The sequence below is a fragment of the Gorilla gorilla genome, chromosome 12 (assembly GCF_029281585.2).
Source record: "Gorilla gorilla gorilla isolate KB3781 chromosome 12, NHGRI_mGorGor1-v2.1_pri, whole genome shotgun sequence".
Lineage (NCBI taxonomy): Eukaryota > Metazoa > Chordata > Mammalia > Primates > Hominidae > Gorilla > Gorilla gorilla.
This window is the reverse complement of record NC_073236.2, coordinates 40620044-40644109: the sequence shown is the minus strand read 5'-3', so window position 1 is coordinate 40644109 and position 24066 is coordinate 40620044. Positions and strand designations below refer to the sequence as shown.

The 24066-nt window shown below is 38.8% G+C and overlaps 1 protein-coding gene across 3 annotated transcripts in view; it reads right to left on the bottom strand.

The window, feature by feature from the left end:
• Positions 1 to 24066, bottom strand: part of TMEM182 (transmembrane protein 182) — an 81062-nt gene that overhangs the window by 19564 nt on the left and 37432 nt on the right. For all 3 annotated transcript variants that reach the window (XM_019021456.4, XM_019021458.4, XM_004031538.5), the window contains one exon: positions 375 to 512. In XM_019021456.4, coding sequence (XP_018877001.1) covers positions 375 to 512 — 138 coding nt within the window. The remainder of the gene's footprint in view (positions 1 to 374; positions 513 to 24066) is intronic.

Sequence of the window (24066 nt, the reverse complement as noted above, 5' to 3'; positions counted from 1 at the left end):
GTTATGATCCCCATTTACAGACAGAAAATTAATAGGGTAAGAGGTTAACAGTCTCTTACACACCTTGGAGTGAGTCCTCTAAGCCTCAGTGTTCTCCTCTTTATAATAATGGCCTTACAGTGAGCAGAGACTATCATGATGGTTAAATGTGTCAGCATGTGGAAAAGGGAAACTCCCTGGAAAGTGTCTGACACACAGTTAGTGTTCAAGAAGTATTATATACAAATATTATTAATTAGTGTTCAAGAAGTATTGTATACAAATATTATTGTGTTACTGTTACTAGAAGGCTGACGCCTGAATATAGAAATGAAAAATAGAAAGACATGAAGAAAAACCGTGGCTGAAAGTCATACCCATTGCACTGTACGTACCTGCAGCAATATATGAGCCTCCCCCAGCTTTGTAGAGAAAATGGCTGGCGAACGGGGCTGCACAGATGATCAAAAAGCTTGCGATGACTACAGCAACTACCCCCAGGAGCATCAGGACTGCCCAGAAACCACGGTAAACTGGAGACCCCAGGAGGAAAAGAGAAAAGAAAGAAAAATACACTTAGATTGTGTACACAGCAGATTGTCACAGTCAGTTGATTTCATCTTCATTTTCCTAATTTCAGCTATGGCACTGCTAGATAGAATGCCAGGGATGGGTCTGAACAAACAGGAGATCTTATCAGATGACCTTGGAATCAGTGATGTCCAGGCTGGTGACCTTCAATCAACTCCTCTTGCTCAATGTTTGTACCACACACATGCTTAATATACTGTGGGAGCTCTTTTTTCCATCACGATTTTCCATTTTAGAAGCAAGAAGACCTAAGGTTCTTGCTTCTAAAGAGTTCCCCCATTTAAGTACCCAGTTGGATAGCATAGAAGTGTTTCATACTGAATGTCCAAACACATGTAAATGCATTCACATTATTTACAAACACTACCTCACATCTTCTTCTAAGATATATTTGTACCATGATTATCTCTGAGAGCTGATAATAGTCACCCCAAGCCCCTAACCACAACAAAAATATCCACTTCTATTTAGATTGTTGGCTCTATAGAAAACAGTCTAAGGCAATAAAAAATGACAAGCAAAACCATAAAAGAAGTTCGTTTAGCTATGCTTTCCAAGCAAATCTGATAATTTAAATCAGATGTCTTTAAGGCTTACCTCTTTCTATTAATATTTTCACTTAGATTCAAAATGAGAAGTATAGGAGTCTATAGGAGTCAAGGACAAGCAAGGCTAAGTTAATGGAAACAGCTGGTGAGAAATAGTAGGTTTGGTGATATATGGTAATCAAACAAAAAGGAATTCTAACGATCATTTTTGAGTTGGATAATTACCAATCTTAACCAATTTCATCATTTCCAAAAGGATAAAATGCTAAAATAAATTCTTGATAGTATAGATGGGGGAACGCTCAGTGAAACATATTAGTCAAGTTATATTTTAAGAAAATATACAACTTGATAAGAAGGAAAAGAATATTTTTTTTCTCAAGAAGCCTTCCTGGCAAAGAAGAAATCTATCAATCAACTGGAGTTTTACAGGAAAGAGGATGGGAAGATGGAAATTTGAGAAGAGGAGTCACCTCAGTTAAATGGAAAAGGAAGGCTAGGATTTTTATGTGAATAACCAAGTCCTGAAAACAGGAATACATGATAGGCTTTCACTTCCCATACCAGTGCTGGCCACTTGGCATGGTTTCCAGGGCTGCTGTGTTAGACAATATTCTGCAGTTGTATTCAGGCTCAGCAGGGAACAGGGCAGTGAAGAGATACTAACGTCAACTTCGAGTATGGAAATTAAGAGTTGCAGAGTGTGGCCAAATATTTGCTGTCCTTGTCCTACCACAGTTTATTAGGCAATTGGTGACTCTCACATTTTACATTTTCATTTACTTCATTTAGAAATAGGTTGAGGTTATCTTTCACAGGACAGCTTCTGTGCCAAGTGCTAGGGGTATAATCATTAACAAGAAGCAGCTCAGAGAATAAGAAATCCACTCTACGGCTGTACTGATCACAACTAAAACCAGGTAAGTATGACAAGCAACCATATAAGGACTGAAAGTAAATAATAGCAAGTGGAGTGAGAAGGAAAGTCAAGTCTTAACAGAGATCAAGTTGCAAAGTTATCTGATTTTCTTCTTTTTTCCTCATGGATTTGGCCTGAAGGCAAGCGAATTGGGAACTGTGTAAAAGGTGCGAATAGCAAAAATCTTTAGTTGAATTCATTTCCTAGAAATGTAGGAAAATAGCCCCCTAAAGCCAGAGTAAATCCCCATGTTTATTTTTTCCTCTTTTTATTCCCTTAGTCCTGCCTCCAGATCAGCTTTAAATACAGGTCTGCACTGCTGCCCCAGTGGAGGCGTGGGCACTTAAAATCCCAAATGATGACCCAACCCTCTAGATAGAGGAACCACAAAAAGGAACCCTCATTGTGCAAAGAGGAGGGAGGAATCATGGTTATGTTTTTTCCCCTTTCTCTTGCTGCTTGCTATGTGTCATGGCTGCATGGAACTGTGCCACAGCGCAGGAGGCCAGAACTCAGAATTCAGCCTTTCTGGCCAGAGAAACTGGGAAAAAGAGCCTGAGGAGCCAGAGGGTGTAAAGAAAATCCCACAGAGAAAAGAGCTAAAGAAAAGACTCTAAAATTCCACGTTTGAACCTACACAAGTACCAAGCACACCCCCAAGTTGCACATGCACAGGAAACAGACCAAGAAGCATAGCAAAGTCTTTAAGAACCAAATTACAGTTTGAAGACCGTCCAGGTTCCAGAGCAAGCCCTGAGTGGTGTGCGCCCCAGCGTGCACAGCACAAACAGCATCACATAGACTTTGAAAAATGAATTAAAATTGAAACTGCCACCACAGAAGAAAGGGACAGATTGGGTTGGTTGATTGCCTGCTGAAAAAATAATAATAATCAAATTTTTAAAAATCAACATTATCCAGAGAATTTTAACAGTGAATTCTCCACTGAATTTAACACTTTGAATTTTGACAACATAAAATTCAAGGTGTCCAGGATACAACCTGAAATTACTTGATATACCAACAATAATGAAAATCTGATCAATTATCAAAGAGACAGCCAACCCAAAGATGATTTAGATATATGAATTATCAGACAGACTTGAAAGTAGTTATTAGAACCATTTTCTATAGACTGGGGTGAATACTCTTGAAATAAATAGAAAGAAATTATAAGGTCTATAAATTACAAAAATAAATTTTTAGAATTAGAAAACACAATATCTGAAATTAAACCCATGCAATGGACTCAATAATAAAACAGGGATGAGAGAGGACAGAGTAAGTGAACTTGAAAATAAAGCAATAAAAATTATTCAATATGAGAAACAGAAAGAAAAAAGATTGAAAACAAAATAAATGAAGTTTCAAAGGCTTGTGGAACAATATCAGAAGTTCTCACATTTGTGTCATTGGAGTCCTAAAGCAGAGGCCATAGATATTGGTGAAGATAAAATATTCATAAAAATAATGCCTGAAAACTTTCCAAATGTGATAAAACACAAATTTACAGATACAGGATACTCAGCAAACTCCAAAGAGAATAAACTCCTATAAATTAGTCAAGACACATAATAATAAAATTACCAAAAACTCTAAACAAAAAAAAAGTCTTGAAAGCAGTCAGAGGAAAAAATCATTACATAAAACATATGGGGAAATAATCCCAAGGCTCTAACTTTCTCATCAAGAATGATGGAAGCCAAAAGACAGTGGGAAAACATTTTTAAGCTGCTGAAAGAAAAGACCTTCAACTAAAATTCTGCACGTGGTGAAAATATAGAAATAAGGGTAGGGTGAAGCCATTTGTGAAGAAGGAAAGAGTAGAATGTGTTATCAACAGACCTGTTCTATAGGAAATGCTAAAGGAAGTTCTTTGGGCTAAAGAGAAATGACACCAGAGTGCACGTTAAACTTCAGAAACAGAGGAAGAGCAGCAGAAATGATTAATATCCATGTAAATAAAGTAGAATCTATTTCTTGTCTTAGTTTCTTTAAAAGATATTTGTTAAAATTTAAAAAATCAGCATAATACAGCAGAAAAACATAGGTGTTGGAGTCAGAGTGACCTGAGTATTTACCACTTTCTTGCAAGATAACTTTGGACCAGTTACTGAAACTCCTAGAAGTCTCTTTTTCTGTAAAATAGAGATGTTTGTGTCCATCCTTTAGAACTATTAGAAGAATGACTTACAATGTATGTGAAGTGTGTGGCATATAATAAGAAACCAGTAAAAGGCATTTCTTTTTTTCTTTTTCTCTTTGAGACAGAGTCTTGCTCTGTCATACAGGCTGGAGTGCAGTCATGTAATCACAGCTCACTGCAGCCTCAAGCTCCTGGGTTCAAACAATCCTCCTGCCACCTTCACCCAAAGTGCAGGGATTACAGGCATAAGCCACCATGTGTGGTGGCTTTTATTGCTATTATTATCAAGATTGCATTATCACTGCACAGCAGGGGGTCTTGTGTTCAGCAATAGGAACATGTATTCTTTCCCTTAGCTTGTATGGTCAGCCCTCTGTATCTGGGTTTTGCATCTGTGGATTCAACCAACCATGGATCAAAAATATTTAGGAAAAACACAACAAAAAATGTCAATACAACAATAAAAATCATACAAATTGTAAAACAATACAGTACAGCAACAATTTACCTAGTACTTGCATTGTAGTAGATGTTAGAAGTAATTTAGAGATGATTTAAAATATACAGGAGGATGTGCATAAGTTATATGCAAATACTATGCCATTTTATATCAGGGACTTGAGTGTTCACAGATTTTCATATCCTCAGGGGGATGGGTCCGGGAAACAATTATATGTGGATGCTGAGGGACAACTGGATGGCTGTACACTGTTTCTGATGTGCCACTGAGGTTGGAACATCTCTTTAAATGATAGCTTAGAGTGCAGTAGTCATGTTTGGGCAAAGTAGACTACTGATACAGAAAGTTCTACGAAGTTCTCATACCATCTCTCATGGGAACGTTTTCTGTCCATTTACCTCCTAAAAAGGTAGTGGCCATGTTCCATATCACATGACTCTACTCCTACAAACCTAAAACATCAGTAAATGGGAGCAGATACCTGACACACAGCCAATGCATGGTGACCTCTGACCCATGCCTTCTGAAGAACAGTTTGAAAGATGAATTGGAATCATCCCTGTGATCCCCTAGGAACTGGAAAACTGAGAAAGCGAGGTGATGAGCAGCAGAGCAGAAGCTCACAGGAGGCACTGACAGCCCGATCCAGATGAGCCAGGGAAGCCCAGGCTCAGGGATCCTGAACCAGGTCACACAGACGGCAGAGGAAGCAGCAGGAGCGTCAAGGCAGCGGGCAGTGGAGGGGATGCAAGAAAGGGAGGAGACACACGATGAAGCTGAGGAAGAAACAGACAGCAAGATAGAAGTGTGGAAAAAATGCGCCCCAGAATGCTGTCATTCCTGACCACTGCGAGTCCCTGCCCTTTCATTTGCTCTAGCAAAGGAGCCCAGCTTTTGATTCTGAATCCCCTGTACAAAGCAGGAACCACAGATTGGTATTTAAAGGAAGGGAGGGCCTTGGCTGCCTGGAGAGCTTTGATCACATAGAAATAGCCTCCCAGTCAGATGCCTGAGTGCCGTCACCATGTGCTTTGTTTCCTGCCTATGCTTCTAACATTCAAAAGTGCATAACATCAAGCATATTACAAAATTTGTTGGAACTTCCTATTTTCTAGCTAATTATATTACATAGTTTTCACATGCACCATACTTCGATTGCAGAATTAAAATATGCAGTCATAATAAAGAATTGTCTTGTAGAATTGCATAGAGTTCATGCACTCTCTAAAGTAAAACTGAGCCAATCAGAAAATCTTCAACACATAGTGAATTAAGCACATTCATTTGGGAACTGAAACATGATATGGGAGCTTCTCTGCTTATTAATTGTGTGACTATGATAGACTTTAGCTTTCTAATACAGAAAGCAGTATTCTTTTCATAGGTTTATAGTGAGGATTAATTGATATATGAAAAGCGGCTGCATGTAGTAAGCACTCAAGTATATTTGCTATGATTCTTATTAATTATGACACCTTGTAATAAAATGGTCTTGTCAACAATGTGGCTGATACTAACAAATATCATCCAATCTCATGGATCTAGGTTGGAGATAGGCTTTAAATTATTTATGTATATATATGAACATACACATTTCCACACACACACATATATTAACACTGAAAACTGAAAGACTGTCCTCAGAGGCTATAAATGTGTGTGTGTGTGTGTGTGTGTGTATACACATATAAAATTATATATATATTTTTAGGTATATATAAAATTTTATATTCCTATACAATTTTTGGAGGATATTTTTGTTTGGTTAGTGATTTATATCGTTTCAATCTCTTAGATCTTGACTGTATCTCAGAGAAAACTGAGTTGGTTTTCTTGTTCTTTATATGAGCTTGTAAAACTACACAGCCTTGTCTTTGAAGATTTTGGACTGTGCCTAGTAGAAGCATCTCTAAAAATCCATTTGTCTCATTAGATACCATTCAATGTTTAACTTAAATAATATTGAACTTCTATTAGTGCCTATTAGAACATGAAGCAAGATTTACAATGGAAATACATTTACATGTAATCTATACAATCACAATGTGGATAATTAAAGGAAAGCACATGTGAATCTGTGAAAGGATTAAAGAATTAAAGAATGGTTTTAAAGAGAGTAAGTTCTGTTGATTTTTCAGTCAATTGGTAAATTGGCCTATGAAGAGCTCCTTGGGCAGGTGCTGAAATGAGGATGGCGGCCAATCAGTCCAACAACAGATGTTGCATAAATAGTTCTGGAGAATTCAGTTTATTTTCCCAAACAGATTAAACTTTTACAGAATTACATTTCCTAGCAACTTATTTCAAAACCTTATTCTAGTAGATCTAGACTGAAAATCATCAGCTAAAAGTGTACTGAAATATGATATCAACATATTCTGTGTAACTATATCATTTCATATTTTTCTAACATTTCCCTTTATACATAATATTTTCTAGTAATTATTTGAGAAGTATTCTGTTGTTTATTTATAAATAAAACAGGCTGGGCACGGTGGCTCACGCCTGTAATCCCAGCACTTTGGGAGGCCGAGGCAGGCAGATCATTTGAGGTCAGGAGTTCAAGACCAGCCTGGCCAACATGGTGAAATCCCGTTTCTACAAAAAATACAAAAATTAGCCAGGCATGGTGGCATACACCTGTAATCCCAGCTACTCGGGAGGCTGAGGCAGGAGAATAGCTTGAACCTGGGAGGTGGAGGTTGCAGTGAGCCGAGATGGTGCCACTACACTCCAGCCTGGGCAACAGAGCGAAACTCCATCTCAAAAAAAAATTCAATAAATAAGTTAACGAATAAAATAAAACAGTCATTGAATCATTAGACATTAGTTTGTTAAATAGAGGATTTAGGGAATGTAAATCCATGTTCCTGATGTCTCAATTTTATCCATAAAAATATATAATAGAAAGAGCATTAACTGTATCACAAATTCAAATTTCAGATTCAAGCATAGGTCAAAGGAGCTCATGTCTTAGGTATATCTGAAAGGTCAAATTCAAAGTGATGTGAGTAGGCAGTACAGGGAAATGTCTGTTAAAAATCCTTCAGGAAGGAAACTTAAAAATAACCAAAAACTACAGGACAATGAAGGCCATGAAGTAAAGTTGACTATTAATTATGCACACTAACATGTGTGTGTGTCTGTATGAGTGTGCTTCTGCATATCTATGTGCCTTTTTGTGCATGTGTGAAGATTATCACAGGCAAGAAGCTAGTGGCAGAACAGGAATCTGTTCTGAATTCAATGGAAAAAGTTAGGAAAGTAAAGCCCCATAGTATTTCTTTTTCCAGAGAAATAGAGTAAAAAATGCACTAAAACCTCATTAATTTAGATGATAGGCAAAAGCAGCCTGACGTTTTAACTGTAGCTGATTTTAGAATAAGTTCCATTCCAAGCCATTCAAATCCATCCAACAACTCAAACTGGTGTCTCATCAGGGGCCTCTAAGAGGGGCCTTGCCAGGCTTGCTTAGCAAATGGGCACAGTGCTGACAACCAGAAGCCACTTAATTTAGCAAACATATGCTGAGGGCTTTCTACGTGCAAGGCACCAAAAACTGCCAGAGTAAGACATAATCCTTGCCCTCGCAAGTTCTTTTCCCCAGAAGGAAAAGCATATTTGCTTTTTTTAACGCTGGGTGCTAAACATACCTAGTAGAGGTATGCTTGAATATTATGGTGTCGAATGGCAGGAAAGACCATGATTTCAGGGCTGAGTAGCAGTGAGAAAGCGCATATGGTGCTGGGTCTCAGCGTTTGTCTACAATTCATGGGGCAGAAGGCAGGAGCAAGGCCATGCCAATCAGAGAGGGAAAGAGGTCCATGGAATGTGGGGTAAGAAGCTGCTCCCTGCGGCTGCCACCGGGTGGATGAGGGGAAGAGAGAATGGGGAACCTGGAAAAGTGGTTGAGGCTTTGTTTTCCCTTCCAAGGAGCAGGTCCTCTATCACATGGGTGTCAGGGGGTACTCAAGACCATTAATCAGAGACACCAATCCAACTGGTATCAGAGTATCCCTGTTGTAAGTATACAGAGAATGAACTGCTAGGAAAAAGAATAGAACAATGAAAAGCTAATTAAGGTAGCTACTGTAGCAAGCCCAAGTGGGAGCTCTTAAAAGACTGACCCAGAGCTAAGCAGCTGGGATGGAGATGACATAAGCTTCGGTGTTACTGTTGTTACAGGTGGTGAGAAACCAGGAAGAATCAAGAGCGTCTCTACGGGTTTTCATTTGCAAGCAAAACCAGTTTGTTCTGTTAAGATATTTAAACATTTCCTCTTGATTTTGCATAATATAATTTGCAGAACAAACCTTCTTTCATAGAGGGTATAGAGAGAAAAGTCAACCCAAATGATCACAATTCCAAATTTGTAGTGTTTTGATAAGTGATTTTGTTGTACATACAAAAATGTAAATATTTTATTTGCAGCTTAAAGATAAACTTAAGTGTTATTCATTTTTCAAAACTTGCTATATTGCCTCAGACACCCACAAAGCTAGTTCATAAAGCTAATCCTGTGTTTCGACACATCCTCAAGCACACGCAGTGTGAAGTGCTATAAAATGTTCCAAATGAAGCCAAAACAAAACACGCCACTACCCCCCACCTCCCTCGCAGCAAATGAGGGCCGCCAGCATATGTCGCCTCGCTTTAGGCAATGTGCTTCTGTTGTGCAGGCCAGCAAGCCTGGCCTTCATCTCCATACACTGCTTGTCTTGGCAGTGTCGGGCAGGTCTAAAAATACAGTAGTGCCTGCACCAAAGCAGAAGGACAGGCTGTACAGTATCTCTGCATCTGAACCCCACAATTGTGAACATGCCAAGCAAAGTCCAGTGCTCAGCGTGGCCCATTGATTTGTTTTCTGGACGCTAAGAACTCTGAGATCAGATGAAGTTTATTAACCTCCCACCCTTAAACTTGCCCGATTCAGGAGATGCTTCAGGGAGGAAGCACACTGGGCAGAAGGAGGAGGGATTCCACCTTCCACTCTGGCAGTGACCTTGAGAAAGTCCTTGAAGCAGGAGAAGCATGAGTTTCTTCACACAGGGTTGAGAGCATGCCCATGTTCATTATCTCACTTGCTCCTTCTAAGGAGCCTGGGGGTTAGGAGGGAGGCTTCCTGGGTGCCGGGAAGGGTGGCTTTGCAGTATTAGTGGTCCTCTGGGTGGGGGCTGCAGTAACGGGAGTAATAATAGTCCAATGCAACTCTGTAACAGCTGTCACCAGAATCCTCAAGGTCACAGAGCTCAGGGGACTGAGGTCCTGTGCACAAAGCCACTCAGTGTCCACCCCAGGGGACCAGGTGAGCACACAGGGCCAAATCTCCAGCTCCAAGGTCCTCCCCTGCCCACGTCTCCCTCAGTAGGGAAGGGAGGCAGGTCAGTGGCCCCCATTGCTGCCACACATCAGAACCACTTGGAGAGCCAAAACATAACACCCATGCTAGGATTCCAAACCAGACCAGCTGAATGAGGACCCCTAAGGGTGGGCACAGGCATCAGTGTTTTCGAAAGCCCAGTAAAGCTGGGTGCAGTGGCACACTGTGTAATCCCTGTTACACAGGAGGATCACTTGAGCCCAGGAGTTCAAATCCAGCCTGGGCAACATAGCAAGACATTCTCCACCGCCACCGTTGTCTCTCAAAAATAAACAAATATTTTTAATAATAAATTTTAAAAAATAAAGCCCACTGGGACACTGTGATACGCAGACAGATTAAGAAAGGTAAGACTCCTGGTCCCTCTGAGTGGCTAGTTTTAAAAAGCAGGTTCTGCAAGTCAGGCAATGGCTTAGCCCTCACATGTGTTCTTTCCTCTGTCTTCCCAGCAATCTCTATGTTGTATTTTACAGATGAGGCTCAGAGAGGTTAAGGCACATTCCAGAAATTAAAGAGCCAGTAAAGGATAGGTTCAAGATTTTAATTCAGGGCTGTCTGGAGAATCCACTATCACTAGTCTTATGTTTGTTGTGTTTCTCAAAGTTGCTTGGCTCTGATCCCTCTGTATCTTCTAGGTTCAAATCTTCCCATTCTGGCTCCTCCTGCTATGTCAGCCAGAAATTTTGAAAAAATGCTGAAGTCCTCTGAAGGAAAAGTTATTACCATCCTTCAAGGCCCTTCTTTGCAATCCTGTTTCCTCTAACTAGAATAAATAGACTTCCTACTTACCATGGATTGAATGTGCTCACTCACTCAAATTCGTATGTTGAACCCCTAACCCCCAAAGTGTGAGAGAATCTGAAGATGGAGACTTGAGGAAGTAAATAAATTTAGATGAGGTTATGAGAGTAGGGTCCTCATGATGGGATTAGTGACTTTATGAGAAGAGGAGGAGAGAGTTCATTCTCTTTCTGCCAGCAAGAGTACAAAATACAAAGCCATCTGCAACCCTGAAGAGAGCCCTCCTCAAACCCAGCCATGCTGGCACCCTGATCTTGGACTTCACACCTTCAGAGTGATGAGAAATAAATGTCTTGTTTAAGCCGCCAGACTGTGGTATTTTGTTACAGCAGTCCAAGTTGATGAAAGCACTTCTTCTCCTTCATCTGAGAAAGCATCCTTCCTTCCTTAAAGGGACATCACGGAAAGAGTTACTTCCTTACCTCCACTAAAGGCAGGAATGTGTAGAATCATTCAGAATAGACGTATATTCAAGAGTTGGAATACCCTTTACTGGGTGTGCGACCTTGGCCAAATTACTTGTCTTCTCCATGCCTCAGTTTCCTTCCCTAAAATGTGATGATTAATACTTATTTTATAATTAGGATGATTGGGATGAAGGTCAGCGCTAACTGAATGCCAGTCACTAGACTGAGCACTGTACTGCCATTCCCTGTGCAATCCCCCTCCACTTCCTGATTGTGAGTGTCCGGGACTCAGTCTTGCTCATCTCTCTAAACCCAGTGGAAGCTTTATGGTTGGCATGTAATAGGTGCTCAATAAAATATGAGTAAGTAGAGAATCAATAATTTACCACTCAATTCCCCCTGTAATCCCAAGGTTAATGAGATATTCAATGGCCATGGAACAGAGTGAAGCAAACTCATTCAAAATGGAAATGAATCCAGGATCTTGACCTCACTGTCACAATCACTGGAGAATCTTTATCATGTAAATCCCTATGAAAGAGAAGCAGGCCTTGGAAAAAGAAGAGCTAAGGTATCAAGGGATCGAATGTTAACACCTGAGTACTAAGTAAGAGAGCTGAGGCCGGACGCGGTGGCTCGCACCTGTAATACCAACACTTTGGGAGGCCAAGGCAGGTGGATCACGAGGTCAGGAGTTCAAGACCAGCCTGACCAAGATGGTGAAACCTCGTCTCTTCTAAAAACACAAAAATTAGCCGGGCGCGGTGGCAGGCGCCTGTAATCCCAGGTACTCAGGAGGCTGAGGCAGGAGAATCACTTGAACCCGGGTGGCAGAGGTTACAGTGAGCTGAGATCACACCACTGCATTCCAGCCTGGGTGACAGAGTAAGACTCTGTCACAAAAAAAAAAAAAAACAAAAAAAACAGATTGCTGAGTGCTATGTAATCTTCCTCTCCATGTGCCTGAATTCCAGTGCTTCAAATGAATCAAGAACATCAGGGACTTCTGTAAATCCTCCTGCCCAATTCTAAAACTGCCAGAAAAGACAAATTTCCTCATTCACTGATTTCCTTAAAAAAAAAAAAAATTAACCTACACCTGAAAAGACCTGTGATCTTTTAGACTAAGCCATGATAGGAACATTTTAAGACTACTTTATTCTTATACTTTTTTAAACACTAAATTGGAATCTGCTTGCTTTGGCTTTTGTACAGACAGTAGAGAATAATTATAGCAAAGGCTTATTTACTTAGTTGTAAGTATTCTAGGACCCCCGAGTCTTCATTTTCATAATTTTTAGGTGATTTGCCTCATAAACATCTAACATCCAAGAAATCAAATTTCCCTAGGGAAACTTATAGTCATTTATGATATTGTTATTACACATCTTGGAATCTTTCTCTTAGGTATGTGAATTAAAAGTAGTTTCTACGATTTCTGTATCAGAAAAGTTAGTTCAGAAATTTCATAGTACTAAAATGATTTGATATTTTCCCTTCTATTTGTATTATAAGACACCCAGCAAAAGGAGTGGTTAACAACTAAATTGAGTTCCACACTCTCATTTACATGCTTGAGCACTGATTGAAAGTCTACCTTGTATCAGCTACTGTGCTAGGCTAGGCGAGCACTTATTGGTGATACACTATGAAAAAGTACAATATGTGCCACCAAGCAGTCTAAAAGGAAAGAAATATACAATTAGATGGCTATCGGCTATGCTAAGTGCAAGGAAAGACTATGGATGGTTTATTATGCCAGAATAGAGAAAGGGTGCAATCTTAGTATATTGCATAAAAGCTCTTTGGGGGAGGTGATTCTTAAAGGGGAGAGTGGGACTGGCCTGAAAATGGAAACAGCAGAGCAGACAGTAAGAAGCAAGGGGACTGAGGAGGAGTGGGGAGTGGTGCTTGGAGGAGCTCAGCTTGCAGGTGGAGAACAGTGAAAAGCTTTGGCTTCAGGGAAGTAGCTGGAGGGAGAATGTAAGGAACATGTCATACTGGTCCTTTTATGATGTGCTCATTTTTCAGTGGAACATTTTGGCCCAAGTTGCATGAACTTTTCATACAAATGATATTGTCGGAGGTGCTGGAACCAGAGCAACTCCATCTCGAGCTGGGTAAGATGAGGCTGAAACCTACTGGGCTGCATTCCTAGATGATTAAGGCATTCTAAGTCACAGGACAAGATAGAAGGTCAGCACAAAATACAAGTCATAAAGACCTTGCTGATAAAACAGGTTGCAGTAAAGAAGCTGGCAAAAACCCACCAAAACCAAGATGGCGATGAGAGTGACCTCTGGTTGTCCTCGCTGCTACACTCCCACCAGCACCATGACAGTTTACAAATGCCATGGCAACGTCAGGAAGTTACCCTATATGGTCTAAAAAGGGGAGGCATGAATAATCCACCCTTTGTTTAGCATATAAACAAGAAATAACCATAAAAATGGACAACCAGCAGCCCTAAGGGCTGCTCTGTCTATGGAGTAGCCATTCTTTTATTCCTCAACTTTCCTAACAAGCTTGCTTTCACTTTACTCTACAGACTCACCCTGAAGTCTTTCTTCGCGAGATCCAAGAACCCTCTCTTGGGGCCTGGATCTGGACACCTTTTCTATAACAATATTAAAAAAATCACTGACTAACTTAACATTGGCTGTTTGTCCACATGGAGCTTCAATCCATCAATATCAACACCACTGACAAAATGCTTGCAGTCTGGTTTCGCATGGGAGTGTTTTCAGTAAGAAAAATAGACCAAAAAAAAAAAAAAAAAGGTAGAAAACACATACTTTCTTTTCTTTCTTACAGAGCCTTATATTTTCCTGATGCTTTTTTCTTTAGTGGTAAAATACTGCGAGACAAAGGCATGGAAAACTCTGACAATACTTTCTGTAAACTAGTCTACCCAGTGGGGAAATTGACATGATCAAGGGACCTTATAGATAAATTTGAATAAAAAGGGAGAGGTACAAAAAGTTTCTAGGAAGAAAATAAAGATACAGAGATAAGAGTAGCTATCAGCTGATGGGCTGAGAGGGTTGTACCTGCAAATAGCGGCCTGTGCCTGCCAGCAGATGCCTTGGAAAAATAGTTGGCTGGTTCAGAATCAGGTCCTGCGTAGTTTGGAATGTGAACCACATACCCACAGCCAGGGTAAGATGAGTGTCTCGTTGGGACAGACAAGATAGCTGAGACATAGCTAGCATCTCTGGCAGGGCAAGCATACCTCATTATCCTGGAACAAACGTGTGCAGTTTATTTATTCACAGGCTGAGAGTCACATTTTCTTTACTTATCAAGAAACATGATCATTGCTGTTTTTTTGTTTGTTTTTTTAGAGACAGCTTCTCACTATGTTGCTTAGGCTAGAGTGCAGGGCTGTTCACAGGCATGATCATAGCTCACTACAGCCTCAAAATCCTGTGCTCAAGAGATCCTCCCACTTCAGCCTCCTGAGTTGCAGGAACTAAAAAGCACACCATTGCACCCAACAGATCGTTGGTGTTTAATGTCAGCGTTCACTGAGTGCAGTACCTCCCTGGGCATCTTTTACGGACTTGGCTCTTCTAGGGATGGAGCTAAAGGAATGTCTTGGAAATGTCTGCTGGTAGCCTTGAGTTGTCCTCACTGACCTGACAACTATTTGCTGTGCCTTCTTTAGAAGCAAATCACTTAACCACCCCCCTTAGTTTTCTGTTTGTTTCTCCATAAAAAGAGAATCAACAGCATCAGAAGTCACTTCTGACTCTTCTGCTTAGAGTCCCAGCATGTAGATTGTCAATATTTCTTTTTGATAATGAACTGCATACACTGAACTTTCCAGTTTCTATTTGAAAAAACCAGCCATCTAAAATTGCCCATTTTACGCAGGAAATCATTGCAAAAATCAAACATAGTGTTCCCATAGCTACTCTGTATACGGTTTAGGAGGGGGTTTCATTTTCCTTATTTATTTGCAGTGATAGGATATATCTTTGGAAGACTTCCTCTCTAGCTACTCAACATAGCAAGCTGTTACAGCAAATACCCTCCATAGTGCATAACAACAGCTGTTGCTCTGGAAACAAGTTAACACTTTGCTTTCCATATGACATTTCACTTTCCTTAATAATATTAAATCTATGGTTTATTGGTGTAAATAACAGCCTTGGCCTTAGCTATGTACAGACTTGAAGCAATGAATTTGGGTACTAGGAAAAGCACCTGATAAAAATCAATTATATTTAAAAATATTAACACTTAAAAGTCACTGTAATTTTATCCCCATGTCCCCAAACTTGTTTCTAAATAGAAAAAAAAGATATTGATGTTCTATACAAAACTAAAAAGTAAAATAATAGAGCTTACCAAATCTTCCCTAACTAACAAATAGATCTTGTTTTAAAGTGACTATTGCTCATGAGGAACACGAATCATAAATATTTTTTAAATGTTCTAAAGTTGACTACGAAAAAGGTTATGGAAATGGAGGCAGCTCGCTGATCTTTGGGTGAGAGACCTAACTTCTTTGTTTCCTTGGCTTCAGATGAAATCCTCGGCTTTCAAGTAGTCCTGATGTACTACTATGAGGTAGTGTATTAAGATTCAAGGGGGCAATATATAAAAAGTAAAGTATGATTGCATAAAATATGAGCCCCATATATGTTTTCATCATTCCATTTAATTTGAAATAAAAATGAAATAAAGTCATTTATTGTGGTATTAATAATTTTTATAAAATAGCAAATAAAAATTATTTTTCTATTTTTATTATTAAATTATCAATATGTTAGTAGGGTTTTCTTTTATTTTTTATTTTTTATGGAGTTTTACTCTTGTCACCCAGGCTGGAGTGCAATGGCACTATCTCGGCTCACTGTAACCTCCGCCTCCCAGGTTCAAGCGATTCTCCTGCCTCTCAAGTGATTATCCTGCCTCAGCCTACCATATGGCTGGGATTACATGCACCGGCCACCACACCTGGCTAATTTTTGTATTTTTAGTAGAGATGGGGTTTCGCCATGTTGGCCACGCTGGTCTCAAACTCCCGACATCAGGTGATTCACCTGCCTCGGTCTCCCAAAGTGTTGGGATTATAGGCGTGAGCCACCACGCCCGGCCAATACATTAGTAGGTTTCAATAAGTAGACAGAAGAAACAAGAAACAAATAAATAGCTCTGATGAAATTACTATGGTGCCTTTGAGCATTTTATGGCTCTAATTGTTGATAATTTCACTGGATCAAATTCCTCATCCCAGCACTGGAGTTCAAGCAGTACTAAAGCTTACCTTTCATGAATGATATAAATTGTGATGGTGAGCTTGATAAGTAAAAATCCCATGAGGCAAAACCTTAGGTCAAATGTTTTTCTACATTGCTCTGGACAACCTACTAAATCCAAGGATCAGATTTCGGTTGCGCCTTCCTCTACTTCTCAGCAGTATTTGGTCCATCTCATCATTCCCTGCCCTGAGAAAAACATTCATCATGATTCCTGCCTCCCAGGCTGCCCATTCTTAGTCTCCTTTGCTGGCCCCTACTCTTATTCCTGACCTTGTAACAATGGAGCATCCTAGGGCTCAGTCCTTGGACTGATCTCCCTTCTCTCTGCACACATTCTCACACGGTTTAGTCTTATCCCACAGCTTTATAACCTCCATGCCATGACACTTAAATGCACAGTTCCTGCCCAGACCTCCACATTCAACTCCAGACTCTGCAATCCAAAAACCTACAAAACTCCACTATGTATCTTAAATGTAACATGTTCAAAAACTGCAAGTCATCTTCTTAAAAATCAGCTCAACCTCGGTCTTCCTTCTCCATCTCTACTAATAGCAACTCCATCCCTCCAATTGCTAAGGACAAAAAAGAGTCATTAATGACTGCTCTTTCCCTTACACCCCATACCCAGCCCATCAGCTAATCCAGTCAGCTGTTCCTTCAGAATATAACCAGATAAAGTTAACTTCTGCTTCCAGGAAGATGAAGTAGACACACTCGACCCTATTCCTTCTAGTAAGTACAACTAATAACTCTGGACATTTCCTATAAAACAAGCATAAGAAGTCTCTAGAAGGAGGACAACAGAAGACAGGCTGGCAAGGGACTTTGAGACCCAAGGAACAGCACTATGTCTGGTGAGTTTCCTGAGTTTTCGTATTGCCCATGTATTTTAGACTTAGTGATGGAAAAGCCAGCAAGCCAGAATCAACAATGGTCACAGATTAAAAAACAAACAAAATGCCCATCCAAAGGACCAGGTAAAGGATAGCATGCCAAGGCAAAAAACTTTTAGAAAATAACCCCTCTACTTTGACCAAACACTACAAAATACTGCAGTCCCACCGCTACAAGCAAAAACTGACAGTGTACACTTTCTCCTCCACAGTTTGTAACAAGGTGTCTCAGTCACATCCCCTCCACACCCACAAGTCCAGGTCATATCAGAGAAAGCTGAATAAGGAGCCTGGACTTTCATCCCTGCAGGGTGGCCATGAGGTCACCCTCCACAGTGATAGTAGAGACCATACAGGGTGCTAAGACTTCTACTTCTAAGAGGTAGAAATGAGGTAGCCCCTTCTAACTAGAGTGGTGTCATAGGAGGCCTAGTGGAGGGTCAGGACCCTCACCACTCCCACTGCATAATGCCCCCCACCACCTTTGTCAGCAGAAGCTATGGTTACAGCTGTAATGAGGTCTTGCCCAGCGAGATTGGTATCAGAGGAAGCATCATGGGAGGCCAGAACCCTCACTAGCACTCAGCAGCAACAGGGAGCCTCTCTCTACCACAGGTAACAGAAGAGGCTTAGGGGGTGCCTGGAATTAATGAGGCAATGCCTACTCCTTCCTTCACTGGGGTGGTATGAAAGGAAGCCAACTAAAACAAAAGATTTAAATAAGATCCATAGTCTTATAATATTCAGAAAGTTCAGGCTTCAATAAAAAAATCATTAGTAATACCAAGAACCAGGAAAATCACCACTTCAGTGAAAAAAAATAATCATTAGACACTAATGCTGAGATGTCAGAGATGATGAAATTATCTGAAGAAGATTTGGAAATAGCCATGATACAAAAAAAAAAAAGTCTTCAATGGCAAATGCGAAAATGCTTGAGCCAAATTTTTTTTCCCAAGACAGAGTTTCACTGTTATTGCCCAGGCTGGAGTGCAGTGATGCAATCTCGGCTCACTGCAACCTCCGCCTCCTGGGTTCAGGCGATTCTCCTGCCTCAGCCTCCCGAGTAGCTGGGATTACAGGCACCCACCACCACACCCAGCTAACTTTTCTGTATTTTTAGTAGAGACGGTGTTTCATCATGCTGGCCAGGCTGGTCTCAAACTCCTGACTTTGGGTGATCCACCCGCCTCAGCCTCCCAAAATGCTGGGATTACAAGCATGAGCCACCACACCCAGCCTTGAGCCAAATTAAAAAAAAAAAAAAATAGAAAGTATGAAGAACCAAATGGAAATTTTAGAATTGAAAGATATAATTACTAAAATGAAAACCTTAACATATGTGTTTTACAGCAGAATGAAGGGGACAGAGAAAACAGTAAGTTAACTTCAAGATTGAGTAATGAGAATTATCCAATCTAAAAAGTAGAAAGAAAATAGACTTAAAAAATGAACAAAAACTGACAGATCTGTAGAATTACAACAAAAGGTCTAACATTCACGTCTCCTAAATCTCAGAAGAGCAGAAGAAATAGGACAGGGCTGAAAAAGTATTCAAGGAAATAATGACTGAAAATTTCCAAAGTCATCAAAAGACATAAGTCTAAAGTACTGAGGAGCTAAGCAAAGTCCAAACAGGATAAACCCAAAGAAATACACACCAAAACATGTGATAATTAAACTTCTTAAAACTAAAGGCAAAGAAAAATCCTGAAAGCAGGGATGGAGGAACAACACCTTACATAAAGGGAAAAAGAACTTGAATGACAGTGGATATTTCATCAGAAACCATGAAGGTCAGGAAAAAGTGGCATAACATTTTTCAAGCACTAAAAGAAAAAAACTTGTTAACCCCAAAATTTATACCTAGCAAAAAATATAATTCAGTAATGAAAGGAAAATCAAGACATCCTCAGATGAATGAAAACTAAGATTTGTCACCAACAGAATTACTAAGAAGATAAAAGGAGTTTTCTAAACAAAAGCAAAATTACAGAAAAACACCAGAAAGGAAGCAAAAACAATGGAAAGAGTAAAAATATGGGCAAATACAATATATATTCTTCCTCCTAAGTTTTCTAAATGATGTTTGATGATTGAAGCAAAAAGAGTAAGATGTTGCATGCAGTTCTCAACATATGTAGAAGAAATATGTGAGAATTATAATTGCTAGAGGGTAAAGGAACATAAAGAAGGTAAAGTTTTGCACTTTACTTGCATTGGTAAATGTCAACATCGATAGACCATAATAACATGTATTTATGATGTAATAGCTAAACCGATGATTATAGAAGTTATACAAAGAGATACACTCAAGACCACTATAGATAAATCAAAATAGAATTCTAAAAATATTTCAAGTAACTCCTAGGAAGGCAGGAAAAGAAAGCAGAGAAATATAGAAGGCAAAAATCAATATGATAGAATTAAGCAATAACATATCAATAATAATGTTGAATAAAAATGGTCTAAATACATCAACTAAAGGCACAGCTTCCCAGACCAGATTTTTATAAAAAATCACCCAACTATACATTGTGTATAAGACACTCACTTCAAATTTGGTGATATAGGTAAGCTGAAGGTAAAGAATGAAAAAGTGTTATATCATTCAAATATTAATTAAAAGAATGTAGGAGTCACTATATTAATATAAGATCAAGAAGACTTCACTGCAAAGAAAACTACTAAAAACATCACATATTGATAAAAAGCTCAATCTACTAAGAAGACATAGCAACCCTAACTGTGTATGTATAAAAAAGAACAGAGCTATAAAACATGTGAAGCAAAACCTAATGGAACTGAAAAGGGAGATAGACAAATCCACAATTTTAACTGGAGACTTTGACACCTCTCTCTTACTAGTTGATGGAACAACTACACAAAAAAACTAGAAAATATATAGAAAAACTAGACAACATCATCAACCAACAGGATCTAACTAATCAACATTTATAGAATACAATAAAACTACAGAATATGCATTCTTTTCAAGTACCAAGGAACATATACCAATACTGATCATATCCCAAGCTGTAAAACAAATCTCAACCATTTTAAAAGAATTGAAATTATATGGATTATATTCTTTGCCCACAATTGAATGAACTAGAAATCAATGACAGAAACGCAGTACTGGAAGTCATAGTCTGTGCAATAAGGCAAAAAAAAAAAAAGAGAAAAAGAAAAAAAAAGGAAATAAAAGACATTTAAATAAGAAAGAAGAAATAAAATTGTCCCTATTTGCAAATGACATGATTATCTATGTAGGAAATCTCCAAAAATCTCCAGAAATTTCTAGAACTAATAAGTAAATTCAGCATATTTGCAGGAAAGCAAGCTAAACATTTAAAAATCTATCACAGTAGAAAAACGAAGACTGACACAATCCAACTTCAATACTTACTATCAAGCTAGAATAAGAAAGGAATTGTAGTATTGGCAAAAGAATAAATAGATCAATGGAACAGAAAAGAGAGCCCAGAAAGAGACCTACACAAATATAATCGACTAATCTGACAAAAAGGCAAAGGAAATTCAATGGAGAAAGTCGTTTTTTCCATAAATGGTGCTGACACAATTGAAAATCCATATGCAAAATAATGAACCTAGACACAGATCTTACACCTTTCACAAAATTTGACTCAAAATAAATCATAGATCTAAATGTAAAATGCTAACCCATAAAACTCCTTGAAAATAAGGGAAACTCTAGGGAATCTTGGGTTGGGTAATGACTTTTTAGATACAATACGAAAAGCATCACCCAAGAAAAAAAACAAAGACAAATTGGACTTTATTAAAATTTAAAATTTCTGCTCTGTGAACGACACTGTTAAGAAAATGAAAAGAAAAGCCACAAACTGGGATAATTTTTTTTAAAAAACATGTATCCAATAAAGGACTGGTACTGAAAATACGCAAAGAAATCTTAAAATTCAAGAATAAAAAACCAAACAATCCAATTTGAAACTGAGAGAATTTAACAGAAGCCTCACAAAAGAAGAAATACAGATAGTAAATAAGCATGAGAAAAGATGTTCAACATCATATGTCATTAGAGAATTGCAGATTAAAACAATGAGATGCTACTACACACCTATTCGAATGGCTAAGTCCAAAAGCACCGACAACACCAAATGCTGACAAGGATATAGAACAACAGTAACTCTCATTCATTACTGGTGGGAATGCAAAATGGTATGGTCTCTTTGGAAGACCGCTTGGCAGCTTCTTTAAGCATGCTCTTACCATACGATCCAGAAATTGCACTCCTTGGTATTTACCCCAGAGGTGAAAACTTATGTCCACACAAAAACCTGCACACAAATGTTTATAGAGGCTTTATTAATAATTGCCAAAGCTTACAGGCAACCAAGATGTGCTTCAATAGATGAATGCATAAACAATGATACACCCACTAATGAGACATTATTTATCACAATAAAGAAATGAACTATCATGCTATGGAAAGACATGGAGGAACCTTAAATGCACATACTAAGTGAAAGAAGCCAATCTGAAAAGGCCACATCCGGTGTGATTTTAACTATATGACATTCTGAAAAAGGTAAAACGATGAAGCAAAAAGATCAGTGGTTGCCATGGTTTGGGGGCAGAAAGGGATAAATAAACAGTACACCGAGGATTTTTAGGGTAATGAGACTAATCTGTATGATACTATGGTGGATACATGCCATTATACACTTGTCAAAACTCATTCAGTGCCTAACACAAAGAGTGAATCCTGACTTTAGTTAATAATAATGGATCAATGTTGGCTCACCAATTGTAACAAACGTACCAAGATAAAGCAAGATGTTAATAATAGGAGAAACTGTGTAGGTGGTGGGATGGGAACCCTCTGTACTTTCTACTCAATTTTTCTTTAAATATAAAACTGCCGTTAAAAGTCTTATTCTTTTTTTAAAAAACTGAATTTCATTTCTATATACTAGCAATAAACACATGGAGAATGAAATTTAAAATACAATATTATTTACAATTGCTCCAGAAATGAATTCATTGGATGTAAATATAACAAAACACATAGTATTTGTGTGCTAAAACCTGCAAAATACTGATGAAAGAAATCTCCTTGAAGAGGTCCTTCACATCCCTTGTAAGTTGGATTCCTAGGTATTTTATTCTCTTTGCAGCAATTGTGAATGGGAGTTCACTCATGATTTGGCTCTCTGTTTGTCTGTTGTTGGTGTATAAGAATGCTTGTGATTTTTGTACATTGATTTTGTATCCTGAGACTTTGCTGAAGTTGCTTATCAGCTTAAGGAGATTTTGGGCTGAGACAATGGGGTTTTCTAGATATACAATCATGTCGTCTGCAAACAGGGACAATTTGACTTCCTCTTTTCCTAATTGAATACCCTTTATTTCCTTCTTCTGCCTAATTGCCCAGGCCAGAACTTCCAACACTATGTTGAATAGGAGTGGTGAGAGAGGGCATCCCTGTCTTGTGCCAGTTTTCAAAGGGAATGCTTCCAGTTTTTGCCCATTCAGTATGATATTGGCTGTGGGTTTGTCATAGATAGCTCTTATTATTTTGAGATACGTCCCATCAATACCTAATTTATTGAGAGTTTTTAGCATGAAGGGTTGTTGAATTTTGTCAAAGGCCTTTTCTGTATCTATTGAGATAATCATGTGGTTTTTGTCTTTGGTTCTGTTTATATGCTGGATTACATTTATTGATTTGCGTATATTGAACCAGCCTTGCACCCCAGGGATGAAGCCCACTTGATTATGGTGGATAAGCTTTTTGATGTGCTGCTGGATTCGGTTTGCCATGAAGAATCAAAGAAGACCTAAATAAACAGAGGGATAAACCGTGTCCATGGATTAGAAGATTGAACGTAATGAAGATACCAATTCTCCCCAGGTAGGTTTAATATAACTCATACCAAAGTGTCAGCAAGATTTTTTGTAGATATATAGACAAGATTATTCTCAAATTTATAAAGTCAAATAATCTAGACTAAATATTTAAACAAATAATCTAGACTAAGTAAAACAATTTTTTAAAAAAGAAGAAAATAAGAATCACTCTATCTAATTTCAACATTTACTAGATAGATAAATAATTAAATTGATGTGGTACTAGCAGAGGAATACAGACATAGATCAATGAAACAGAATCCAGAATCTAAAAATTAGTCCCATATAAGTAGGATCAACTATTTTTTGACAAAAATGCAAAAGCAACTCAATGCAGGAAGGACAGTCTTTTTAACAAAGGGTGTTGGAACAACTGGACACACATCTTCAAAATAAGAGTGAGACTCACATCTTATACAAAAATTAGCTGAAAATGTATCAGAAATGTAAGCGTAATTCATAAAACTTTTAGAAGAAAATGTGGGAGAAAAATCTGTAAGACCTAAGGAATGGCTGTAATCCCAGCACTTTGGGAGGCTGAGGCGGGCAGATCACAAGGTCAGAAGATCGAGACCATCCTGGCTAACACACAGTGAAACCCCGTCTCTACTGAAAATACCAAAAAAAAAATTAGCCAGGCATGGTGGCATGCACCTGTAATCCCGGCTACTCAGGAGGCTGAAGCAGGAGAATTGCTTGAACCCAGGAGGCAGAGGTTGCAGTAAGCTGAGATAGCACCATTGCACTCCATCCTGCGCTACAGAGCGAGATTCT